This window comes from Strigops habroptila, chromosome 4, assembly GCF_004027225.2.
Source record: "Strigops habroptila isolate Jane chromosome 4, bStrHab1.2.pri, whole genome shotgun sequence".
Lineage (NCBI taxonomy): Eukaryota > Metazoa > Chordata > Aves > Psittaciformes > Psittacidae > Strigops > Strigops habroptila.
The window spans coordinates 55015381-55038156 of NC_046358.1; the positions used below are offsets into that span (position 1 = coordinate 55015381).

General features: G+C 42.8%; 1 protein-coding gene across 6 annotated transcripts in view; it reads left to right on the forward strand.

The window, feature by feature from the left end:
- The first annotated feature begins 243 nt into the window (after positions 1 to 243).
- TUB (TUB bipartite transcription factor) overlaps positions 244 to 22776 on the forward strand; it is a 159201-nt gene continuing 136668 nt past the window's right edge. For all 6 annotated transcript variants that reach the window (XM_030482910.1, XM_030482914.1, XM_030482911.1 and 3 more), the window contains exon 1: positions 244 to 669. In XM_030482910.1, the coding sequence (XP_030338770.1) occupies positions 614 to 669 (56 nt within the window). In that variant the 5' untranslated portion in view covers positions 244 to 613. The remainder of the gene's footprint in view (positions 670 to 22776) is intronic.

Here is a 22776-nt window from a genome sequence, read left to right on the forward strand (position 1 = left end):
ATGATCCTGCGGAGCTGCCTGACCACGACTGGCTCCCAGCCCTGTCCCTGTGCACAGGAGGGATGTGATCAGTGTCTCTCTGGAATATCACACTGACGAGAGAGACCCAGGGCCCAGAGGCAGGGTGGGAGCGGGTGATGTCAGAGCCGTGGACCCGTATCTGTGGCAACCAGCACAAATAAATAAATAAATAAACGAAGCGCGTGTGCTGGAGCAGGAGGCAGGCAGCCCACTGCTCCCGAGCACGGCTTCACGGCATATCTCTTAAGCAGCTTAGCACCCTTGCTCCAGTTTATTACCTGAGCGCCTTTGTGCCTGCCAGGCAGCTGAGAGCATCCTGCCACCAGTACCCTTGGCAGAGACTCCCGGATTCTCCCCTTCCCTCTCCCTTCATCCCTCCCTCCCCGGCGCGGGCAGTGGTTTGCTCCGTGCGTCCAGAGCTCAATGTGAAGCTGCTGCTCGGTGGTGGATTTTGGCCTCGCTGTGCAGGGCCAGAGGTGTCTGCCCGCATCCCGGCGGTGGGCCCCTCCTCAGGCAGGTGTTTGATTTCCAGCCCGGGAGCCGGTGCCTGTGGGAGGTGAGCGATGCTGGAAGTGCCGTAGCTGAGCCGGAGATGGATGGTGTCAGCAGCAACAGGACCATGTCTTACAGCAGATGGAGTTACAACAGGTATTGTCTATCTTGCTTTGGTTTGTTGATTTTGGGAGGTTTATTTTGTCTTCCTTGCTGCTATTGTAAAACTGGCAAGCTGTTTATATAAACTGAGATGGAGAGCCCTCTTCAGGGAAGCATAAACCTTTACCAGCGTTGCTTTTGCAGTCCAAAAGACACTTGAGGCACCCCAGTTTCTCAGTGACTCGAGCACTGGCGTTTGCTGTTGTTTAGCAGGCATTTGCTTGGAAAGCAGGGGGGCAGCTTCAGCCAGCTGTGGTGAACTGGGGGTTCAGCACAAAGGTTTCCCAGGCTTTCTCCTCCAAGCAGGGCAACTGAGATGCAGTGATTGCCTGAGGAGTCACCAAGACTTCCGAAAGGATATCTCTAGTAACTACTGCTCAAAGCCAGCACCTGGATGTTTTCTACAAACATAAACTAAAGCTTAGAAAAGGAAGGGGCCAGAGACCCAGGATGTGGCTCAAGAATGACACATTCAAGCAAAAGCTGTGATGAATGCTATGTACAGCCCAGGTACCACAGAGCTGAGGGGGCTGGATTAGGTGTCTCACTGAGACAGCTGAAATATTCACACCATGTTTTGTAGCAATGCATGCTGTTTTTCCTTTTCTGGGGAGTGGAAAATTATTGCAGCATTAGTCTTGCTTTTATGTGATTCACAGTTGTGACTGACAGGTTCTTTGAGCCTGGATGAAAAAAAGGGTATAAACTTCATACTTTTTCACTTTTCATCTGTGTTACTGTTACACCTGAAATGGAGCCAGATGCGAAGCAGTATTAGCATCTCACTGAATCACTGCTGCAAACCACCGCAGTATTCTTAAGAAATAACCTTTGGAAGTGGTTTCCAGTGCTTAAACATGTATTTGGTGTTGCCCACACTCCCTGGGTGCGTGGGTTTATATGGTTTATATGTGGATCTAGAGAGTTTCACTCATTTTCAGTACATTCATACTGCCTCAGCAGAAAATATATACAGATGCATACAGTGGTGGCAATGGGAATGGTGTCTTCTTTAAATAAAACGTGTATATGGTTATGTATATGCAAAGCTGACTTATACAACAAGCTGTGTTTTTATGCATATATTCTGCCACATAAAGGATGCTTTCTGTCTGATGCCATGTCCTCAGAAACAGCAGCATTGAGACCCTGTAGGGCTCAGGTCTGTCCCGCACAGCCCAAGTTTGCAGCAGTTTGGATATCCTAACCCTACAGTGAACAATCCAGAAATTTCACCAGAACTCTTCTTGGATACTTTCTCCCAGTGCTATTGCATTTTGATTTAACCTTATGTATGGCTGGCAATCTACTTCTCCATTTTCATTCTTCCTTACCATGACAGAGAAGTCACTGATTGCTGTTAATTAACTGTGCATCCTGGAGAGATGCTGCACTTGTGTCTCTACCCTGCTTGGCTTTTGTGCTGTATCTGGGGGCAAAAATGCAGTATTTTAGTGCCTAAGCAGGGTTTTTTGTGGCCAGTTTCCAGATTCTGAAATTTTTCCTAATAGACCCAAGCCCCATGAACTGATGCCTGTGTGCTACATGTATTTTACAGTGCTGGGAGGCTGAGCACTGAGTTGCTGAAAAAAGTGGTGCAGAGTTGTTCTCACTCCCTGAGCCTGTCCTCACACACCCCTCTTGTGCCCAGGCCCAAGACAGGAGAAGAAGCTAACTCTTGTATCCAAACTCCCCATGGCTGCCCTTTGCATTTGGAGCATGTTCATTCTCCCATCTTTGGTCTTACTGAGCAATGACAAAAGAAAGGTTTGGGGGAACTTTCTGCCAGGGAGGGAAGGATAATGGTAAGTACTTATTTTGAGCATCTTTGAGCATCTGCGGTGTGTGCCAAAGCCTGGGGACTCCTCCAGCAGGGCGCAAGATTCCTCTTGGACCCACAGGCTCATATGAAGCACCTGTGAGCTGAGAGCCTCCTGTGATTACTTACATGACTGTTGGGGTTTGGATGGGTACATGAAGATATTGCAAGATTTCATGGAAGTTACATTCCAGTGTAGTGGGCTGTAGGAGCTTTGCTAGTCAAGTTAAATAACATAATTTTCTCCTTCCTCAAGGGACACTTGAAACCTTGGGCAAGAAAAGCTGTTGCTTGTAAAGCAGGGTTAATGACACTCATCTTGTTTACATGAGTTCTGTTAAACCAAGTGATAATGCTTGGATTGTTTTATCTCAACAGTGGCCACAAAACATCACACCTGCTCTTGAGGTAGCTGCTCTGTGGCAGAATCTTTCACCCCAGGGTTTCTCCAACATCAGCTGGCAGCAAAAAGAGCATAAGTGGTATTCTTTTGTTGAGTAAACCTGTAAGATTTACAGTTCTCAGCTCTGTTACTCATTACTGCGTGATGGGCAGAAGTCACTGTGATTTACTTTTTTTTTTGCTTCTCCTGCCCTCTATTTTCCTGGAGGTGGGAGGGGTTTAACATATACCTATCTGCACTGCACGGACACATGAGGCAGGCACCCTGAACAGCCAAGTTCTGTGCAAAAGCTGATGAATGCTCCTACAGGTGCAGAGCCAGATTTCTCCTCTTGGTGTTGGCATCCATGATTTGGCACTGCAGTTGTAGAGGGACAGGGCTGACGGAGAACAGGTTTTTGATATAAGTCTGAAGAGCCATTCTCATGAGTTGGGCCACCTGAGCCCTTCGTAGCACTTCCAGCAGCTGGAGACCAGATGGACAGAAAATTAATTCAACAATGCCACCCAAATTTTACCACTGAAGTTCAAGGTGGTGCTCATGAAGGCTTGAGGGAGCTCTGACACCATGGACGTAGCTGGATCCAAGCTCTGGGAAGGCACAGTTTAGGAAAGTGTGCAGGATTCAGTCAGCCTGTGGACACAGCAGGCCAGTTTGAAATCACACAGTCAAACACTGCAAACTGGGGATCTGTGGTACACATTTGTAAAACTCTGCAAGGCAGCAGTGGACCTCATGGTTTTGCAAAGTTTTTCAGGTGTCGGTGGACTATACACAGCTCTTATGAGGAGGGTCACAGCTGAATGCCAGTCCAGAAGACTTTTCTGCAGGAGCATTAGAAAGTTTTGCAGCAGAATGAATGGGTAACCTGCAGATTATACCTGTGCATGAACAAAGGTGTTAGTGTTGCTTTGTGTTTGTTTAAACAAACAAAGCACAACAAAAGCCAACTGTGGAGGCAGTAGCTTCCCTCTTTCCTCACATTTCTTCCTGAGACCAATATATCCACGTTTTTTCTTCCCTCCCATCTTTGCTTAATTTCCATACCTACATTCTATTTTTTTCCTGGAGTGATTTAGTGCAGCAGTTCATGCATTTCCATGTTGTAATTAATGAAGTTTTATCTGCTAGCATTTGGAAGTATATTTTAGGGAACTTACTCCCAGGATTTTTCTAACTCCTGGAGACAGCTGAAAACTTTTCTGTTGATCTGTATCTTTGGTCTGTTCTGGATGTCAGTGTTGCCTGTGGCTCTGTTTGAAGCTGCTATTTCTATTTTGCCTTTTTCACCCTGTGTTGAAGGGCCGTGACAGTGTATTTGGGTCATAGTCTTGTAGGGTTTCAATCTTAGACCTTGTTTTTGAAGGCTTTTAAACTCCTCTACCTTGATCTTTTCTGGGACATGCTATCCTCAATGCGTAAAAAGGGGTTGTTCTCCAAACTTCATCCAAAAGGGCTTTCTTAGGGAAACTCTAATTTCTTTTTCCTTCTCTTCTTTAAAGTAGCAGATATGAAATCCCAAAGTGTGTGCACTTCTTACCTTTCTAGACTTGCTGCAGTGAATGCACTTCGACTATACCGAAGAGCAGCTCCTCTCTCTGTTCGCAGCAGAGCCATCCCAAACCTTGCGTGCTGTTCTGCCCTCAGGAGATGGACAGCGCATGATGCCCTGAACCTCTGTTGGTTGTGATTACTAGGTGTGCTCTTAAGGGAATATGTAGCACATTGAGGAAGCAGGTTGAGGAGGTAGTCCCTTAGTCACTACCATTCCTCTCTCCTCTGCCATTTTGTCTCCTTAGGTGTTTCCTCCTTGAGTAGATATCTTTATAGCTGTAGTCACTGGACAAAGTGCCTGTGGGAACAAGAAGTGGAAATCGTTCTATGGGACAAAAGGAGGGGTAGAATCAGCCAACCCCTAAGTGAAGCCAGAATAAAACATTCACGTAACAGATAAACTGATGAGGATTTATGCATTTATGTGCATTTAGTTCGCTGGGAATCTGTTCTTCAGTTTTCTTTCATAATGAGGTGTCGTAGCATCGATTACACAGGAGAATGTAGAGTTTGTGAGCGATGTTTCCTTCCTCGAGTCAAGACAGCAGGAACGATCTGCAGGTGTGTTCATGTGCACCCTCCCGTGCTCAGGAGGAATGTTTCGCGTTGGTTGGCAGCACATCCTTGGAGTGTGTGAATTCTCCAGAGACTATGTGGTGGCTTGTGACAGCCTGGCAGAGAGGTGTGGGAGAGGGAACTTCAGCTCCCACTTCACTGAAGAAATAATTTTAAAGCTTTTCAAACAGAGGTAGGCTGACAAAATATGTTAAACCTGCGTGGCTCATGTACAGCATTGCAATGTACAGCAAAAATAAGAATTAATTTTGGAGCAGTAGGTATCATGGCCAGCAGCTCAGCAATGAGAGCAAAGGGTAAGGGGAAACCAATATTACAGTTGAGCTTCTGCTTACCCATAGTATGTAACATGTTAATTAAGAATTTACAGTAAGAAAGAGACAATCACTTAAGAGACTTGGCTCAGGTTGGAAGCTGCAAAGTGTGCCATCAGTCATTTCATTCTCTTGCTATGTAAAAGTGCATAAGCTGGACCATAGCAACTGATGGACCTCACTGGTGTGTAAAACTTGACAATCCATCTGAAGATTTCAGTGGGCCTGCTCGCTGGGATGGTAGCATGAGACTGTGCTCTCTGTTGAGAATTGGATTGTGACCCCTGAAATCCACATCAACAAACCTCAAAAAGACAATTCCTCTGTTTAGTGGCTGCCTTCACATCAGCCTTAGATTTTCTTCATGTCTCAGTGCAATTTAGCTCTGGGTATTTCTGGTTTGGACTCGGTACCAGTGATATTACTTCTCTCAAATACCAGTGAAAGGAAGTGGAGTACTTCAGTATAAGGTTTACAATTGTCCTGGGTTCAGCTGTAACATTTTTCCCCTTCTTAGTAGCTGGTGCAGTGCTGTGTTCTTGACTTTCAGCCTGGGAACAATGCTGATAACACCGATGTTTTTAGTTGTTGCTAAGTGACATTTACTCTGGCCAAGGACTTTGAGTCTCATGCTCTGCCAGTGAGGAGGGGCACAGGAAGCCGGGAGGAAGCAGATACAGGACACCTGACCCAAACTGGCCAAAGGGATATTCCATACCCCAGCACGTCATGCCCAGTGTATAAACTGGGGGGAGTCAGCCGGAAGGCTGAAATCGCTGCTCGGGTCAGTCTGGGTATCGGTCAGCGGGTGGTGAGCAATTGTGTTATCTCCCCTTGTTATTTCCATTATCATTATCACTGTTGGTGATAGCAGCAGTGGTTTTGTATTATACCTTAGTTACTGGACTGCTCTTATCTCAACCCGTGGGAGTTACATTCTTTCAGTTCTCCTCCCCATCCCTCTGGGAGCCGGGGGAGGAAGAAGAGGAGTGAGTGAGCGGCTGCGTGGTGCTGAGTTACCAGCTGGGCTTAACCCATGACAACAATACATAATATAGAACTGCTTCTGTGCATCACATCTGCCCTGGGGTAGGGGCTGTGGAACTGAAATGCAGAATAGATGCTGTTGACATCTACTTTACCCCATACATATTTAGCTATAATTCAGTATCAAGACAGAAATCTCTTTTTTTGGGGGGAAGGGGGGAGCCTAGCACGAATTGTTAAGCTTAAGCTAGTTTTAAAAGGCATGCTAATAAAGCTGTAGATTTTTCTTTGTGAAGATGTGGGGTGATCAATGTGGTCTCTAAATATGAAGAGTGAAGGGCGATATAGCAAATTATCTTAGCATTGTGTTGATAGTCATCTTTCTTCATGGTCATAGAGCTCATTAACAAATTCCCATTAACAAATTTTGTGACAAGACTTCTATTAGAAGAAGATGGAGAGAAAAATAGAAACAAAATATACATATCTTTTGTGAGTATATTTGTAGACATCTCTAAAAGTCCCAAGGCCTCTGTAAAGCTTTGTGCTTACTTCCTGCATTCAGGGTTTCTCTTGAACCATAAAGATAACTCAAACATTAGAAGGGTCAATAGTAAACCAACATAAATGGTCATAAAGAGAATGTGATATGACATACCATAAGAAATGCTGCTCTGGCATCTCTTATTAGCACTCTTCTCTGTTCTTGTCCTTTGGTCTTATTGCATGCTCTGTGTGAATGCCTTTTTTTACCATGTCTAAAATACATGCTAAAAGTGCCTCATCTTCGGCACTAGGGCACAAAACTGACAGTTTCTGTGCCTGAATATGAGCACCATACAAGGAAGACTGAACATCATAGCTATGAGCTATCAGATACTCTTTTTGTTCTTGCTGCACTTTCAGAATTTGATTGTATCTTAAAGAAAAATCAACCATGTGCCTCATGATCTGCCTTATCATAAAAAGGAAAACTTTTCTCTCTCCAATACATAGCTTATGTAAATGCCGCTTCTAATGGAAGTCTAAGAAATAATGTTCATGGCTGAAAACCAGCAGAGAGGGTTTCCCCCCTTCAGAAAAGAATCAGGACACAAGAGCAACCCTGGCTGTTGACATGGTGTCAGGTGCTACACGTGCAGCTGGCTGGAGAGCGGCAGCACACATGGCTGTGGCAGGTTGATGGGAAGCTTGTCCATCACTGATTTTAGGGGATGTTTCTGCAAGAAAAGAAAATAGTAATAACTCAGTTCTTTCTGTTTTCTGCAGAGGCCAAAGCTGATCTTTCTTTGTCATACCCAGGTAGGTAAGGTCTGTCAGTTCACTTCAAACGTCATACCACTGGACTAAAATCATAGCCTTATGCAGGCACGTTCATCAAGTTAACAAGCACCTCTTTGTTGCAATATATCCATAACCATCACTTTCTAGAGAAGGTTGAGACAAGGCAGCCGGTTTATCTTTCCAGCACCCTGAAAGCCCATTGCTTTGGCCTTGTGCGCCTGGCTAGTGCCAAGTGCAGTGCTTCCAGCAGGCGTGGGGCACTGCCCATCTGGAAGACATCCCAGCAAGTGGAGCCTGCAAGGAGAAGGGGCTCACTGCTCGCATGGGAAAGCGTCTCTGGTGCCCTGGCTAACCCCAACTGCCCCAGGCCAGCAAATAATGTCTATTTATACCTGCCGAGTTTTGTTTATTATTATGGCTGTGAAAAATTAGTATAACATGAGCCTTCAAGATGACCAGACTGAGTTCTGCCAGCAGTCACCTGTGTTTGTAGAAGAGAGGGATGTTAGTCAACACTTGGATATATCCAAAATGCTTGAATGCTGAGTTCAAGGACAGGGAAAGACTTCAACACTTGGTATGGAAACAAAGATAGTCCCGAAAGAATGCACATCTTTGAAGTGTAAAATGACAACAACAAATCAGCTCAAAATCAATTTCAAAAATATTTTTAAAATACTGTGAGTCTACTACATGGATGATCAGCCAGGTAAGTTACTTTGCTTGAATTCCTTGTTTATATAAGCTTGCTGTGATGTGTGTTTGATTCCTTTTATCCTACTGGTGCTATGTTACTTATGGTCATGTTACCTGCCACTCTGTGTCAAACATCCAATTACTTGCTGTTCAGGTGAACGTGTCAGTTCAAATTCCCATCCCAATTTCTGGGTCCTCAGAGAGACAAGACGTGTGGCAATAGTCTTCCAGTCTTACTTGGATGCTATAATTCCAGAGACAGTGCTCTTCTGTTTTGGGGAGTCCAGTTTATTTTGAAATCTCATGGTTTCCTGCACCACCAGCAGCATCCTTCTTTGTCTTGTGCATTTTTGGTGTCTGTGAACGCAGCTATGTTTTGCAGGATGGAATAGTTCCTTATAGCCCCTATGGGCACTGATAACATTGATATTAATGTTGAACTGTTGATCTGTTCTTGGTTAGTTGTGCAAGCTTACCTAGATTCACTCCTGTCTTCACAGGATTTGCTGGCAATACTTTAAAACTTCTTTCTTGAAGTTAAACTTTTCCAGCTTCAAAATCCTACTTGAAAATCCTGTTCAAATGTCTTCTGCTGGGACTCCTGAAGTATCAAAGCCAATTCCTTAATGCTTAACATGGCTTTTCTGTGCGTGTTCTTGCAGGTTATTTGCAAAGCTGTAATGCAAACTCCTACCAAAACACAGAGAATTTGCCTGCCCACTCCAAGGTGCTCCCAGAGAGCTGGGGCAGCTCTGCTTCTCTGTGAGTCTGGGGCTGTGTGAGGAAGCTGTCCAGAGGGACTTAGCAGGGATATTAATCAGATAGTCATTTCAGGAGACGCTGGCTCCACACAGACCGTTTTGCCTGCCTGCAGGATGCTTGGGTTTGTAATAATAAAACTGCATTTGTACTTTATTCCTGTCTTGAATTCTCTCTTTTTTTTTTTTTTTTTTTTTTTTTTAAACATAGTATTATTGAAGTACAACTCTATGGGCATTCTCAAGCTGAAGTTGCTGCTTAAAGTTAATTTATCATTCTGTCATATTTTTTTACATCTTAGGTAGAACAAATAAAGTGTTCTGCTTTTCAATTTAACTTGGCTAGCTTTAGGAAGAACTAATGAAACTCAGACTTCATAAGAGGACCTAATAGTTTTGAACCAGTTTTCAGAATGAAGTTATCATCTGGATTGTGAAACAGTGCATTCAGGCCTGAACAGACATTTTGGTGGGAAGGAGTAGATAAATTTGAAGGAGTAAATAGACAGGCCAGTAGGGAAACTAGTAGCTGTTCATTATTGAACAGCTGTTGAGTCTTACCATAGAGCAGGGGAGCTGATTTTTGTGTACATGTGAATCACTGTTGGCTACCAAGAATGATGTGTGTGATCAGTGGATTTAGTTGGGTTTAAATAGATGAGCCTAAATGAATCTCAGAAGACCTAACTTGCACGACGCAGATTTCTCAGAACAAAGCCTTCTAAATAATGAATAGTTTTTAACCTTATCTTACTAGCAACGAATGAGTAATAAGTAAATACTGAGAGGGAACTGGGAAGCAATGGGACAGGAGCTGGGCTGCAACATACAGTGTGAACAGAAGCTTTTAAGGTATTTGCAGTAAGTGTCCTTGAACTGCATACTGGAATTTAAACAACAGGCCTAAAATCCAGTCACTGATAGGTGGCTTCTCCTGGAAGCTATGATTTTGACCTGGGTGCAGAAGGTGGCTGTAGTTTGCTTCCCAGATACGTTCTTTGGTGTGCATGGACACACTGTCACATTTTTCTAATAAGTGCATCACACACACCGCCACCGCCTAGAATTTCACTCCTTTCACCCTAAGCTCACACTGTGTAAACTTTTTTATATCTCTGGCATGGTGTATTTTTCTCCTCTCCTTCCCAGCAATCCCTTGCATGTATTGAATTAGTGGGGATTTTGAAATTCAGTTTGGGCCATTCACGCAAGAAATGCAGGAGCCAGCCTGGGCTATGAACCCAGGTTGAGGCCAAAGCCCATTTAAGTCTCTCCTTACAACCCTTCTGTTCTTCTGCTAATCACAGTAAGAGGATTAGCTTGAAGAGCACAGGATATTGAATACTACAGTCAAAGATGTTCATATCACACTCTGGACTATTTTCATTCATCCTTCTGCAAATGTGAAATGATTCCCGAAGCAACAGGTGAACTGAGATCCAAAGCTATTTATTTGTGCTTGGAATATACGTGTATATACGTATATAGCAAGAAAAGAAAGTTTGGATTAAAAAAATAAGAATTGGCCTTAAATCAGAGCTGAGGTTTAATGTTCCAGACTTGTTAAAAAACAGAGCTTTTGTTCCTACTGTCCACTTGTATTTGGAAGGAATTATATCATGCAAATGTTATTTGCTTTCTCTTATGAAAAATAGTGAGCAACTATACAATATCACACTGCTTTTGTTAGTGTCTGAATTGTACCTTCTCCAAAGGTACACTCTTCCCATCAGCTCCTGGTGCAGGTGTTCTTTACAATGAAGCTGAGGCTAAGCCACAGCTATTTCTGTTCATGATTTTTGGAGCTCCTAGAATTGACCTTCAGCCTGACTACAGGGATTATCAAATACATCATCTTAAATGCAGTATTGTTAAGTGCAAATACACTGCTTCTTGCCTGGGCAGCTGGGAGGGAGAGCAGTGATATTTTCCTGTTGCTTACTGTTTCCCCTGAGCATCAGCTCTTGGCCACCAATAATAAGGCAAACAGTGGCCTTGCTGTGTGCAGCCACTCTTGTTCTCCTGAGCAAGAGAATCCAGAGCTTGTCCAGCAGGCACGCTCCTAGGCAGGCTCGGATGGCAGGCATCCCAAATGAACATGTCTGTGGCTAGGTGGGCAACTGAACCTCCAGTGTGGTGACCAGACGCTGTTTTGTTCACTGTAGTGTCTTTACTACTTATTATGTATATTTGATTAATTCACTCGAAGAATCTGTATGGACTAATACGTTGTTTTAAAATGTGAACAGGGAAAGATGTCTGAAAAAGCAGAAGCATTTGTTTTTCTTACTCATTGCAGTGACGCTTTTCTGTTGTTTTGATTGTGCCGCATGTTTGCTGACGTAATCCAATGAGATACTGAATCCAGAGTCAAACACAAGGATGCTATATGTGTGGGAGACAAGTTGTATCTGTTTCCGTCTCAGTGTACAAAAATGCAGCTGTTTAGATAAACTCTCATTGTTGATTAACAAGTATGACCGTTCTGCTGTGTTTTCTTTGCTCATCCTGTGTGAACCATACCTGCCCAGCCTGGGGGAGGTGTGCTGTGGAAACAGCCCTGGATCATGGGCGCAGGGTGATGCTGAGTGCTGCTTCGGCTGTGATAAACCTACTTCTTGGAGGAAGCATTTATCTTTGACTCAGCTTCATTTTTTGGCATTGACAATTACCTTTCTGCTAAAAAAATCTCTGTTTGCTTTCCTTTTGTCCCCATTAAACTGTGGGATTGTCTGAATGGCTTGAAATACGTGTCCAAGTCCCTTTTCTGTGGATCTTATGAATCTTTCTGAGAACAATGCTGCACAGAATATTAGTTTGCATCTTATCAGTTACCTTCCTCACTGGTTGTTTGGTCCTGACTCTGTCACAATGAGCAGCTGCTAGTATTTTTATGCATTTATTATTCCTGTGTACTGAGCAGCATAAAAGTGCTTCTGCCTCCAGTACTGGTATGATGCTCCAGTGGAGGCTCTGAGTGCATTTGCAGTTCTCTAGCTTCTTTACCATACAATTGCTCTTGTCCTACAGCTGTAACCTCTGAGTTTACCTTTTTGATGTCACCTCAGTCATGGTGCAGCTGAAGACAAATTGTAAGTTCTGTGAATGGTAAATGAAATAATGTATGTCAGTGTTGAAAATTCAGAGAATCAATTTTTTTACGAAGTTTCTCTTCACCACTCTTATGTAGGTAGTTAGAAAGTCAGGGTAGGTGACTTTGATAAGAATAGGCAAGGGGAGAGGGAGTAATAGGTTATTTAGCAGAGAACAATACTAGAGCTCTGTAATGAGCTTTTTCTGAAGTATCTAAAATTCAGGCTTTTAACATGCTGCAGAAATTATGCAAAAAGTTTCCTAATGTTACTTGGATTGTGTCCACATATACCATCAATTTTTTGCATGTATGAGTTACACGAGGAACTTGCATAAGTTCCATGCATAAGTTACAGGAGGTCTATCAGTTATAACTTATATTACAACTTATGCACTGTCAAATTTTTCTGTGCATATGTTACAGCATGCCCACAAGTTATAACTTATATTTTTGTTTGGCACAACTGAAAAACCCATCCCTATGCAATGAGCTATTCAAATACGTACTCAGATCCCACTGACTGTGATACGGTGAAACTGTTCTTAAATGCTTGTTAGAATAACTTAAAATTGACTTTTGTCTGAATGTTATGCATGAGGGCTGCCTCCACTGCCTGGCTTTGCCAGAAGCGAGAAGAGCAAAGGTACCAGGGGAACATCTTGCTGTAGCAGTACTGATTTGTTTAAATTTGAGTTCAGGTTTGTTTTAGTTACAGGCTTGTGGGCTGACATTTAACTGCAGATTTGTGTTTTCCATCCTGGCTCCAGATGGGCTTATGTGTACTCTGATCTACGGATTAAAAAAGAAAAATAATCTCATAAGTCACAGAACATTGCTGAGGAAGCAGAAAGTGTTATCCAGTGTGTTCTAGGGAATTTGGTTGCTGAAGTCAACCAGTCACTCTCAGTCTTTTGCTCACCCAGGTCTAGGAGGGATGATTCTTATCAGATGCCAGAAGATGCTTTGTTAGGGACTGTAGCAGTAGGACAATGGGTAATGGCTTCAAACTTAAACAGGGAAAGTTTAGATTAGATATAAGGAAGAAGTTCTTTACAGTGAGGGTGGTGAGGCACTGGAATGGGTTGCCCAAAGAGGTTGTGAATGCTCCATCCCTGGCGGTGTTCAAGGCCAGGTTGAACAGAGCCTTGGGTGACATGGTCTAGTGCGAGGTGTCCCTGCCCATGGAGGGGGGTTGGAACTAGATGATCTTAAGGTCATTTCCAACCCTTACTATTCTATGATTCTATGAGAAGTCTCTAGAATTAGATGTTTACAGTGAAGTTCACTCTGTGACACTCCCTGAGAGTTGCCAGCGTGCTCTGTGCTCTCTGTGTTGTCTGTCCTGTAACTGTGAACTTTACCTTCCCTTCAGTGCTTCTCAGACACCCCCTGGGTATTGTAGGAGACCTTTAGGTGAGCCTTTTCTTAGCCAAAACCGTATTCTCATTCCTCAGTCTGGAAAAGTGCTGGTGCAGGAAATACCCTTTTAAAAATACATGACGATTAGGAAGGTGGTTTGTTTTCTCCCATCTCTTTCAAGTCCTCCTTTTTGTATTCCTTTTTTCTGCTGCTTTATTGCCTTGTGTTTTCTTTCTAGTTTTACTGCAGTTACATCCCTGGTGATGGACCATCACAAAAAAAGCAGGTATTATTTTTGTTGCCCCTTAGCAGTGGACAAGGCTAGAGAAAGCAAGGGTGGATATTCACAGCTGTTCGCTTGGTTTAGCTCTTGCCTGGGCTGTCGCGTGGAGGATTCGATTGCCTTCTGAATTAAATCTTGCTGTCTTACTAGTGTATTATCTGACAGTTGGCCAGAGCCATATGAGCTCTTGTTTTCAGATATTAATCATGTTCCGAAACAGTATAACCTTGTGGTGGTTGTGCAGCAAGCACAGCTTTGCAGTGCTGAAAGCCTTGCATGTACAATGGTAGAGTTGCAGCCAGCCACCTCTGTAGCAGGGGATTTACATCATGACTGATCTTTTAGGTTTGGTTTTGGTTTGTTTTTAAATTAGAAATGCTTCTTGCTTAGTTAGTAACAAAAAGTAATCCTTTTATCCCTTTAATTAAACATATTTAAAGTATCAAGTAAAATTCTTTTCTTCAAAGGGCAAATCAAATTAATTTCATTTCAGAAACAAGACCTGGTTCATAAGACTAGAGATGTCTTTGTGCCACAGTTTGCAGAGCCACAGTTTGCAGAGCACACTTCCTCATGTGCTTTGGCCTGGGTAAAACGAGGAGGAGGAGTAGCGCTCCCTGTGTCAGCAGCCCAGCTCCACGAGCAGCAGTAACTGAAATGCCCCATGGGGCCTCAGGAGCTCACAGAGTGCCAGGAGCTGCTCCAGGTGAGCACCACAAAACACTACCCAGCATAAGAGCCTGTGTACCCAGCATAAGAGACTCTGCGCGTGGGAGGGAGGATCCCCTGATGTCTCTCTCTGAAATACCCTGAACTGGGCATTGTCGGAAATGGCAGACTGGCATGCCTAATTTTTTAATTTTAATCTGAAATAATACAATTTCTTGTAGCTGACAATGTGATGCTGATGACACATGATAGTGCTGATGTTGCAGAGTCTCCCAGGAAGGCCTGCTTCTGGTGGAAATGCATGTTAGGTGTTGGCCCCACTGTTTGCTGCCTTCTTACACTGCATGAACTGTTGCTCCAGGAGAAGCTTGTTTTTAAATGAACTCTTATGCGAAAAAGGTTAGGAGGACACTATGCATACTGGGACTCTTTCTCTGCGGTATGATTCTTTGAATAGTTCCTCTTTTCCCAGGGCTCTGCCAATTCGAAGGGTTTAATCTCAGACTGAAGAAGTATGAGCTGTAAGATATGCAGACGACAAGTTTGTCTCCTTTTGTTGTTGTTGTTTTGCTTTGTTTTGTTTCTTTAAACCACACCATCTAAACTAGAGCATGAGAAGGTAAATGTGAAGACAGTGTAGATGGGGCCAGCAAAGTCATCTCCCGAGGACCTGGCTCCAGAAGCTGAAACAGATTCAGGTCCTTCCAATTTCCTCTTGTCATTATGTGCAGGGCTGCAAACTGCTCTCTGTTCTCAAGCACTGTCCTTTGCTGTGAAATCTGTCTGGATGGGAGTGCTGGCTGCATTCTGAGTGTTTCTTTCAAATGAAATACAAAGGAAAAACCAGTTCCTCATTTAGGAAATCAGGCAAGGAGAGGACCTGATGGCATTCACCTATCTTTCCTCTCCCCCACTCTCAAAATATCTGTTATCAAAGGGTAGAGGGAATGGAGGACTCTCCTTCCAAACGTGCCACCAAATCCTGCTTGTGTATTCAGCTGTGGCAAGCTTAGATAGCTCCCCTGCCTCAAGCCCTACATGTGCATTCTCCTTTCTCTCCTCTACCTGCAAATATATATCATATTTACCTGCCTTGCTAGGTGTGGCAAGGCATAGTTCCTTCACATTTTTTTATTAAATCAATTCCAAAGCTTTATTTAATTGAATAAATACACTTATTCCTCCTCACTGACTGAAGACACTCATCAGAAACATTACTCTCATCAATTAGATCTCATCTCCTGGAGTTTGCATCAGAAAAATACAGTCTGTGTCTTTAGTGTCCCCATGGAGTAGAAGACAGGCGGCCCAGCTCTCCTACACACATCACAGCCATCACTGAAACTGCTCAACACTCTATGTAGCAGAGTTGCCTGGAAAGTTAGGAAATATGCCTATAAATATGTCTATCCGTTACTCTCCAGCTATTGTGAAGCTTTGGGGAAGCCAGTCCTGGGCATTTTTCCTGCACATTTCCCACTGTTTTGGGCCTGTTTTGTGAGCAAGCCCCCAAGCAGCTGTTTGGTTGCCAAGAATAAGTGTTGTTGAGAAGTGTTACTCCAAAGTGCTCAGTCACACAGCACTTAGTGCCTGTGGCAAAAATAGCTTTATGTAGATTGCATGAGGTACTGAGAGGAAGCTGAATTCCCTGAGGCTCTTGTAGGAGGGGGAAAAAAAAGGCTTTTTTATCCAACTATGTCATACTCATGCAGTCATGCCTAAGCATGATGGTGTGCTACTCCTGCCTTTCAGAGGCTTCTAGATTGTTTTTCTCTGAGAACAAGATATCTGAAAGATATAGTGATTAATGACATAGCAGGCTTTCCCCCCTCCCTGCAGGTCAAGCTTTCCATGAGCAAGAGTGAGGAGGCTCTAACAGGGGCAGGGATTTCTTCCTGAGACCTGCCAGATCCAGAAATTAATTTTTTCAGCCTGTGCATTTTTGCTGTTAATATAAACTGTCACCTGTAATTGAGTATCACGTTGAAATGTGAGAATAGTGCAGAACTGTATGTAATTTAACTAATTTTGAGCCTGCTCATCCCTCTTGCTAAAACAGACAACGTTTTTAGTAACCTTACTCAGACCTTTCCCAGCAGCGATGTCTTGCTATAAAAACAAGGCAAACCTCCACCCCTTAAACCACAAGGCAGAGGAAGGATGGTGGAGATTGGGCTGCCTACTTCAGTTTAGACCATGTCTATTGTCCTTTGTGGTGGTGGAGTTTTGCCCTTTTTGAAGCATGCCAGACCAGCGACAGGGCAGGTGGCTGATGCTCCGTCTTCGTGTGGTGCAGTGGCCCCAGCTCAAACTCTGTGTTTTTAGAAATGTTGCATACGTGGGGTTTGCATCCAATGAATTGGATGTGGGATTTGGATAAGCAGTTTAATACGCTTGTTGCTTAAGGTAGCTGAATCTGATTTGGCTGACTTTGGTGTTGGTAAAATGCCATGTGTTTCCTATACCTCGTACAAAAGAACAGGACAGATAAAATAGTTGAACCAGCAGCTTTTTGTGGACTTATTACCACTCTGGTATTTATGGCACAGCAGGTTTTTACTTATAAGCCCCCAGCTGCAAATTTTACAAAGTCCCATTCCCTTGGTCAAGGTTTCATTGTATTTTAGATTTCAAAGAAGCCATCTTCTCACTCAAGTTGTGTACTGGCTGCATAAGAGTCGTTTGTTACTAAGTCATCAGGAAGAGATCGAAGATAACTCACATACATTTATCATTAAATACCTTGCAATTTTGTAAATGCAGAAGGCAGAAATCTTGGAGCAGACGGAAGGAGCATAGCTTTGTCTTTATGGCTCAATGACATTAAAAAAGGGCTTGATTTAGCTGTCACAAATAATTGAGATGATTCTGGAATATTTTTTCAGCTTTTATTCTCTCGTGTTGAATTTGAAATGGCTTCGGTTATTAGCAGTTATCTTTTGTCATAAATATATCTCTCAACTCACCAAGACCTGTTTGCCAGATATACACGATAATGCCATGTTTGCTATTTAATCAGCAAATTAGATGAGATGCTTGTTATTTTACTGTCATTAATTAAGTTGCTTGTTTTCTTTGTCTTGATTTTTCAGATGAATTGAGTTTAACTCAGGTAGCTTGAATTTACTTTCTTTAACCATGGTTGAGTCAACAAGTTTGCAAGTATTGGCCCCTTTTTACATAACAAATTTCCAGTCTTGAGCTGCTTAAGCTGTGATATAAGCAGAGCATCAGTCTGTTAAACAAATCCAGATATACTTTTCATATGATAACCCTGGCGTATTGTAAATGAGCTTAGTTGACCAGTCTTCAGAACCCTTGATACAAAAAGTCCATTTAGAGAGAAAAACAAACAAACAAAAAGGAGACAAGTGAATATTAAGTCTAGCATTTTAGAAGTGTAGGGAATTAGTAACAATCTATCTGAATGTTGAAAAAGTCCCAATGTGTTTAGAAAAGTGCTGAAATTCCTTGACTTCCTTAAAATACTGCATGCAGCTTTTCATTCCTTTGTCATTCCAGATCCTCTAATCAGGAAAACATAAACCTGATATTTGCACACACAGGCTAGGAAGGAGGAATATAAAAATAGCCACAGGCCCTCATGTGGCATGCAGGAGGAGTGATGTGGCTGATGCTGTGCTTAGTTGCCTGTGGCTCCTGAGGCTGGTTGGTAAGGTATCTTGCTATAACTGGTTCTTGTACTCCACTGGGCAACAAAATGTTGACTAGAAAATGACTGTATAGGTACCCCCCAATTCATTGTAAGTAGGCTTATGGTTTTCTGAGACACTCAAGTTAGATGATATTGGGCAGAACTCTTGCTTTTGAGCACAAATCGCTGCTTTTGAAGCAGGACATCCCAAACTCCCAGGTTGTCCCCAGGTGCCAGGAGTGCATAAGGCAGACAGGAAAGAGGACAGTCCCACTGCCAGAAGCAAAGCTGTGACCACACCAACTGGCCTGAGGCTCAGAGGTGCAAAGGGGCTTGGAGGGGTATGTTTTTATTATGAAACATTTATCTGTGTTATGTGGTCATTTTGCAATACTGGCAAAGGCTGTCAGAGAAGGGGGAGCACTGAGTGGCCAGCAGTGTGACCAGCATTTTCAGAGCTGGGCTTGCCAGATGCCTGCATTTGGTTTGAATTGAATGGTCTGGACCATTGGAAATCCAGAGGAGCCTGCCTTGTAGAAATTGCAAAATGGATTACGTACAGGCAGACAACACTGCCTCACTGCCATGCTTGAAATGCCTACTAGCAAGGGAGCATCTCTGAAGTATATCCTTCTTACAGAGCTTACCAAGAACCAGATACCCCCAGCAACGTGAGTAATTGTACTCACTTTTTTATGTGAACAAGTGCAATGTTTTTTGCTCAGTGAACAGATATCCCAGTGAAAGCATTTACCTTTTTAACATGAAATTTTTTGGGGGAGTGGCCTTCCATGTCTGACAGCTCATTCTGCTGCACCACAGGGCTGTTCAGCACATCCCAGGTATGGCCAGAGACGGTTGCCCTGACAATTCACTGCTGGTGAATCAAACTTGTTGTCTAGGCAACTGCCTTCAGCTCTAATTGGAAAATTATGAGTTAAGACCAGAGTCTTAAAACTGCCAGGCCTCCAAGGGTGGTGTCTTCACACTCAAGGCTCTTCTAAACCTTAAACTTTACAGTCATATGCTGTAAAGACACAGTGCGAGGACATAAGGGGGAATATGGCAACAAGAAGAAATGACAGATGATTTGCTGCAGCGGGGAGCTGCTGCCTCCTCCACAGTGCAGGGATGGAGGGGCGGATCTGATGCCTGGGTATGGACTCCAAGTCCCCACAGGAGGATGCAGGAGGTGGAGTGAGAACACTGAGTGCCCTCTCACGCCCTACAGATGTCTGGCATTTCACTGAATGATGCAAAATGTCAAGCTCTTTCCCTACTGTTAAAATTTCTGTGCTGGGTAGAGCAGTCTTTTATAAGGTCTAGCATGGAGAGTGTTTAGTAACTTAATGGAGGTGACTGATGGTGGTACTGCCACCTACTCTTGAGGATTGTCAGCATGTTTCTCAAAAAGAAAACAGAGAAAATGCTGTTTCTGGCTTTTCAATGTACTCTACTTTTTCAATGTACTCTACTTATACACAGTGCTTTAAGGCAGGTTCCAGTCCCAGTCTTGGGGCTATCCTGGTGTAAGGGAAGATGACAGAGGGCACAAGTAGATTTCCTTATTTATATTTGATACACACAATTTGCAAAAGTTTCAAATAGACTAGCTGCTTCTAGCACAGTGATGGCAAAATTGCTCATTCAGAATTACCTGAAATCATGTCTGATGTGAGAGCCTCGTCATGCTCACATTTCAGTGTGCAGCTGGGCAGCTGCTAAATAGCACCAACCAGGAGTACTAAATCTGGAAAATTTACAAGGAGTGAATATGTGTATGTATTGATCTTCAGTAATCCTGGTTGGCTCTACGTTATATACCAATGTGCTGAACTGACAAAGTAATCATTTCAGGACCTCATGTAAGTGATGAAAGTCTTCCCTCTCCTGAATCTATGGCTGTGTTAAGTGTGTCTGTTTCTAGACCTGCACTTTGCCTGCATGAATGCAACTGTGGGGAATGCAGGTGGTCTGTAGAGGGGCATTTAGGGGATGATGGTGTAAAACAGAGGTGCTGAGACAGGGACGGATGAAGCCAGCAGGTTAAAGAGTGAAATACAGGAAGACAGGTAAGTGAGAGCTAAAAAGCTGTATCCAGCATCCTCTCGTAACAATTTAAAACAGCTTCCTCCCTGGGGTAGCTCTGTGAATAGTCCATCTCCAGGGACTCCGCTATTCGCTTCTGCCCCTTGTCAGCATGGCTGGAAATAAAGAAAGTGTCATTTGTTAAGAAGGTGAGCTGGCTATTGAATGAAACTTAAAAGCTTCCATTATGTTTTGTCCCACTAAGTATGAAGCAGCTGTCTGTATCTGAGATCTGCCAAATGTCCGTCTTCTACATTTGTGTTGAAAATCTGTGTGGCCAGCCTGACACTGTAGCATGAGCCTGAAAAGAGAATAATAAAAATTTAGAAAAGGACAGTCTCTACGATTAGAATGTAATCAGAATGGGTTTGATTTTGTTTTCTGGTAGAGAGAAGACCATTGCTTCTGTCTAGTTTTCCTTGGAAGTCTGTGAGGTCTCCACATATGAGGGTTGCAGATGTTAACCTAACTACAAAAATTAACTGAAGCTTCTTCCCTTACAATGGTGAATTTTACATGCTGGTGTATATAATAAAAAATCTATGCACAGCTAACCACAGTAACAAATTACATGTGTCAATGCAGACAGATGAAGCACATTTTGTATAAACACATAGAAATGGTCACCTGGGACCTCTGAAACAGAACAGCTTTTTGTTGCAGTGCTTCTACCAGAGCCATCAACAATCTTGACAGTTCTAATTTCCTGCTGAAATTGAAACTTTTTGTGGGAATAGATTAATTACTGCTAATAATCTTGACAGAATGGCGTCAAAACATCTTGTTTTGATTTATATGGAATATTGAACACAAGTCAGAATGAACCACTGGAGCTTGAAACAACATACTTCAGAGTTTTAAATTTACTGTTCTCAATTCTTCATTAAAATGATGTCTTAGCAAAAACTTGGTATTTCTGACATGGAAATTTGTTCCCAGTTGATTCCAGCTCATAGTTTGCTTTCATCTTTAGCTTATATTTTAACCAAATGTATCCAAGGCATATAAAAGAAAATTTATTCTTAAAATGATGATTATTGATGTTTGCAAAATCTCGATATGAATGTTCTATTGGCTCTAGATTTAAAGCCTTAAAATATATTGGGTGTTTTAATTGATGCTGAAGATTAATATATTTATCAGATTCTGGGGAACAAAAAACCTCATCCTTTTCTTGGTTGCATCTACTGATACTTTTGGAGACACTACCTAGGAATGCTATGCCTGAGATGCTGAGGAAGACTTTCATTCTGCTTACCAGATAGATACATCAAATTCTAACCCTACCATTTCTCTCTAGGTAAAGGTGCTATGACAGACCTTCTCAGATGTGTTGCTGACTACTTTATCAGGAAAACGTAACCTGTTAAGGCACAGGATCCCAGCACAACTGTAGCTCCCTGCTGTATTGCAAGAGGATTTATGGTATCTGAAAGCAAAACAAATGGGGTCTCCTCTTTTGTACTGCGTCATGTTTATTTCATAATAGATGCAGAGGAGCGGTGCAACTAATATTGGGAGAGAAAGAATGAGAAAATCTAGTAATGGGCGGAATGGGAGTGTAACATGGTATAAGGTAGCTCAGGACCTTCATCCACAGTCATGATGTGTGAAGGTCTTTGCAGGCAAATACTGGCAGTAAGATGCTTAGGTGTGTCTGGGCAGCACTAGCTTGCAGTTCTGGCCCTTAGAACCTTGGTTGAAGTGAAATGATGATGAATGTTGGTTCAGGCTCTCTTTGCTGTTTTAGAAATTTCCTCTCCTGTTGGACCTGTGTGATAAATATTCCCCTGGCTTGAGTGGCCATGTTCAGTGCCAAATTTCAGTGAGGACGTGGAAGTGTAATATAGGGATCTGTCAGAATATCCTGCATTTAACAATAAAAGATATTTCTCATTTTGCAACAGTGCATGCGCTATGCAGATGTGAATAAATACTGGATTTTTTTAAAAGATAAAATGAAAAAGCAAATGGTTTGGCTCATTCAGTTCAGCCAAAATCCATAGAATAACATTGTTTATTTCCCTTGGCTGAAGATGAGGCATTTTGTGATGATTTGCCTTAGGCTTATGAACAGAAACTGCAGAAATGCTTGGTTATTACTGTGGGGGTTTTGGGGTGTTCAGGTTTTTTTGTTTGCTTATTTTGTTTTGTTTTTAATCTTCATGAGAAAAAGGAATGATTTATGGCAGCATTTAATTGTAACTATAAACAAGATTTATTCAACAGCTTTACAGCCACCTGCCTTTTCTCGACTTGGAAGTTCAGGTTAGATATAAGGAAGAAGTTCTTTACTGTGAGGGTTGTGAGGCACTGGAACAGGTGGCCCAAAGAAGTGGTAAATGCTCCATCCCTGGCAGTGTTCAAGGCCAGGTTGGACAGAGCCTTGGGCAACATGGTTTAGTGTGAGGTGTCCCTGCCCACGCCAGGGGGGTTGGAACTAGGTGATCTTAAAGTCCTTTCCAACCCAGATCATTCTATGATTCTATGATATTTTTGCATCTGTAAATATCTTAATCTGTTTCTGTGAACTGTGAAGATCACATAGTGCTTCAGGACTTC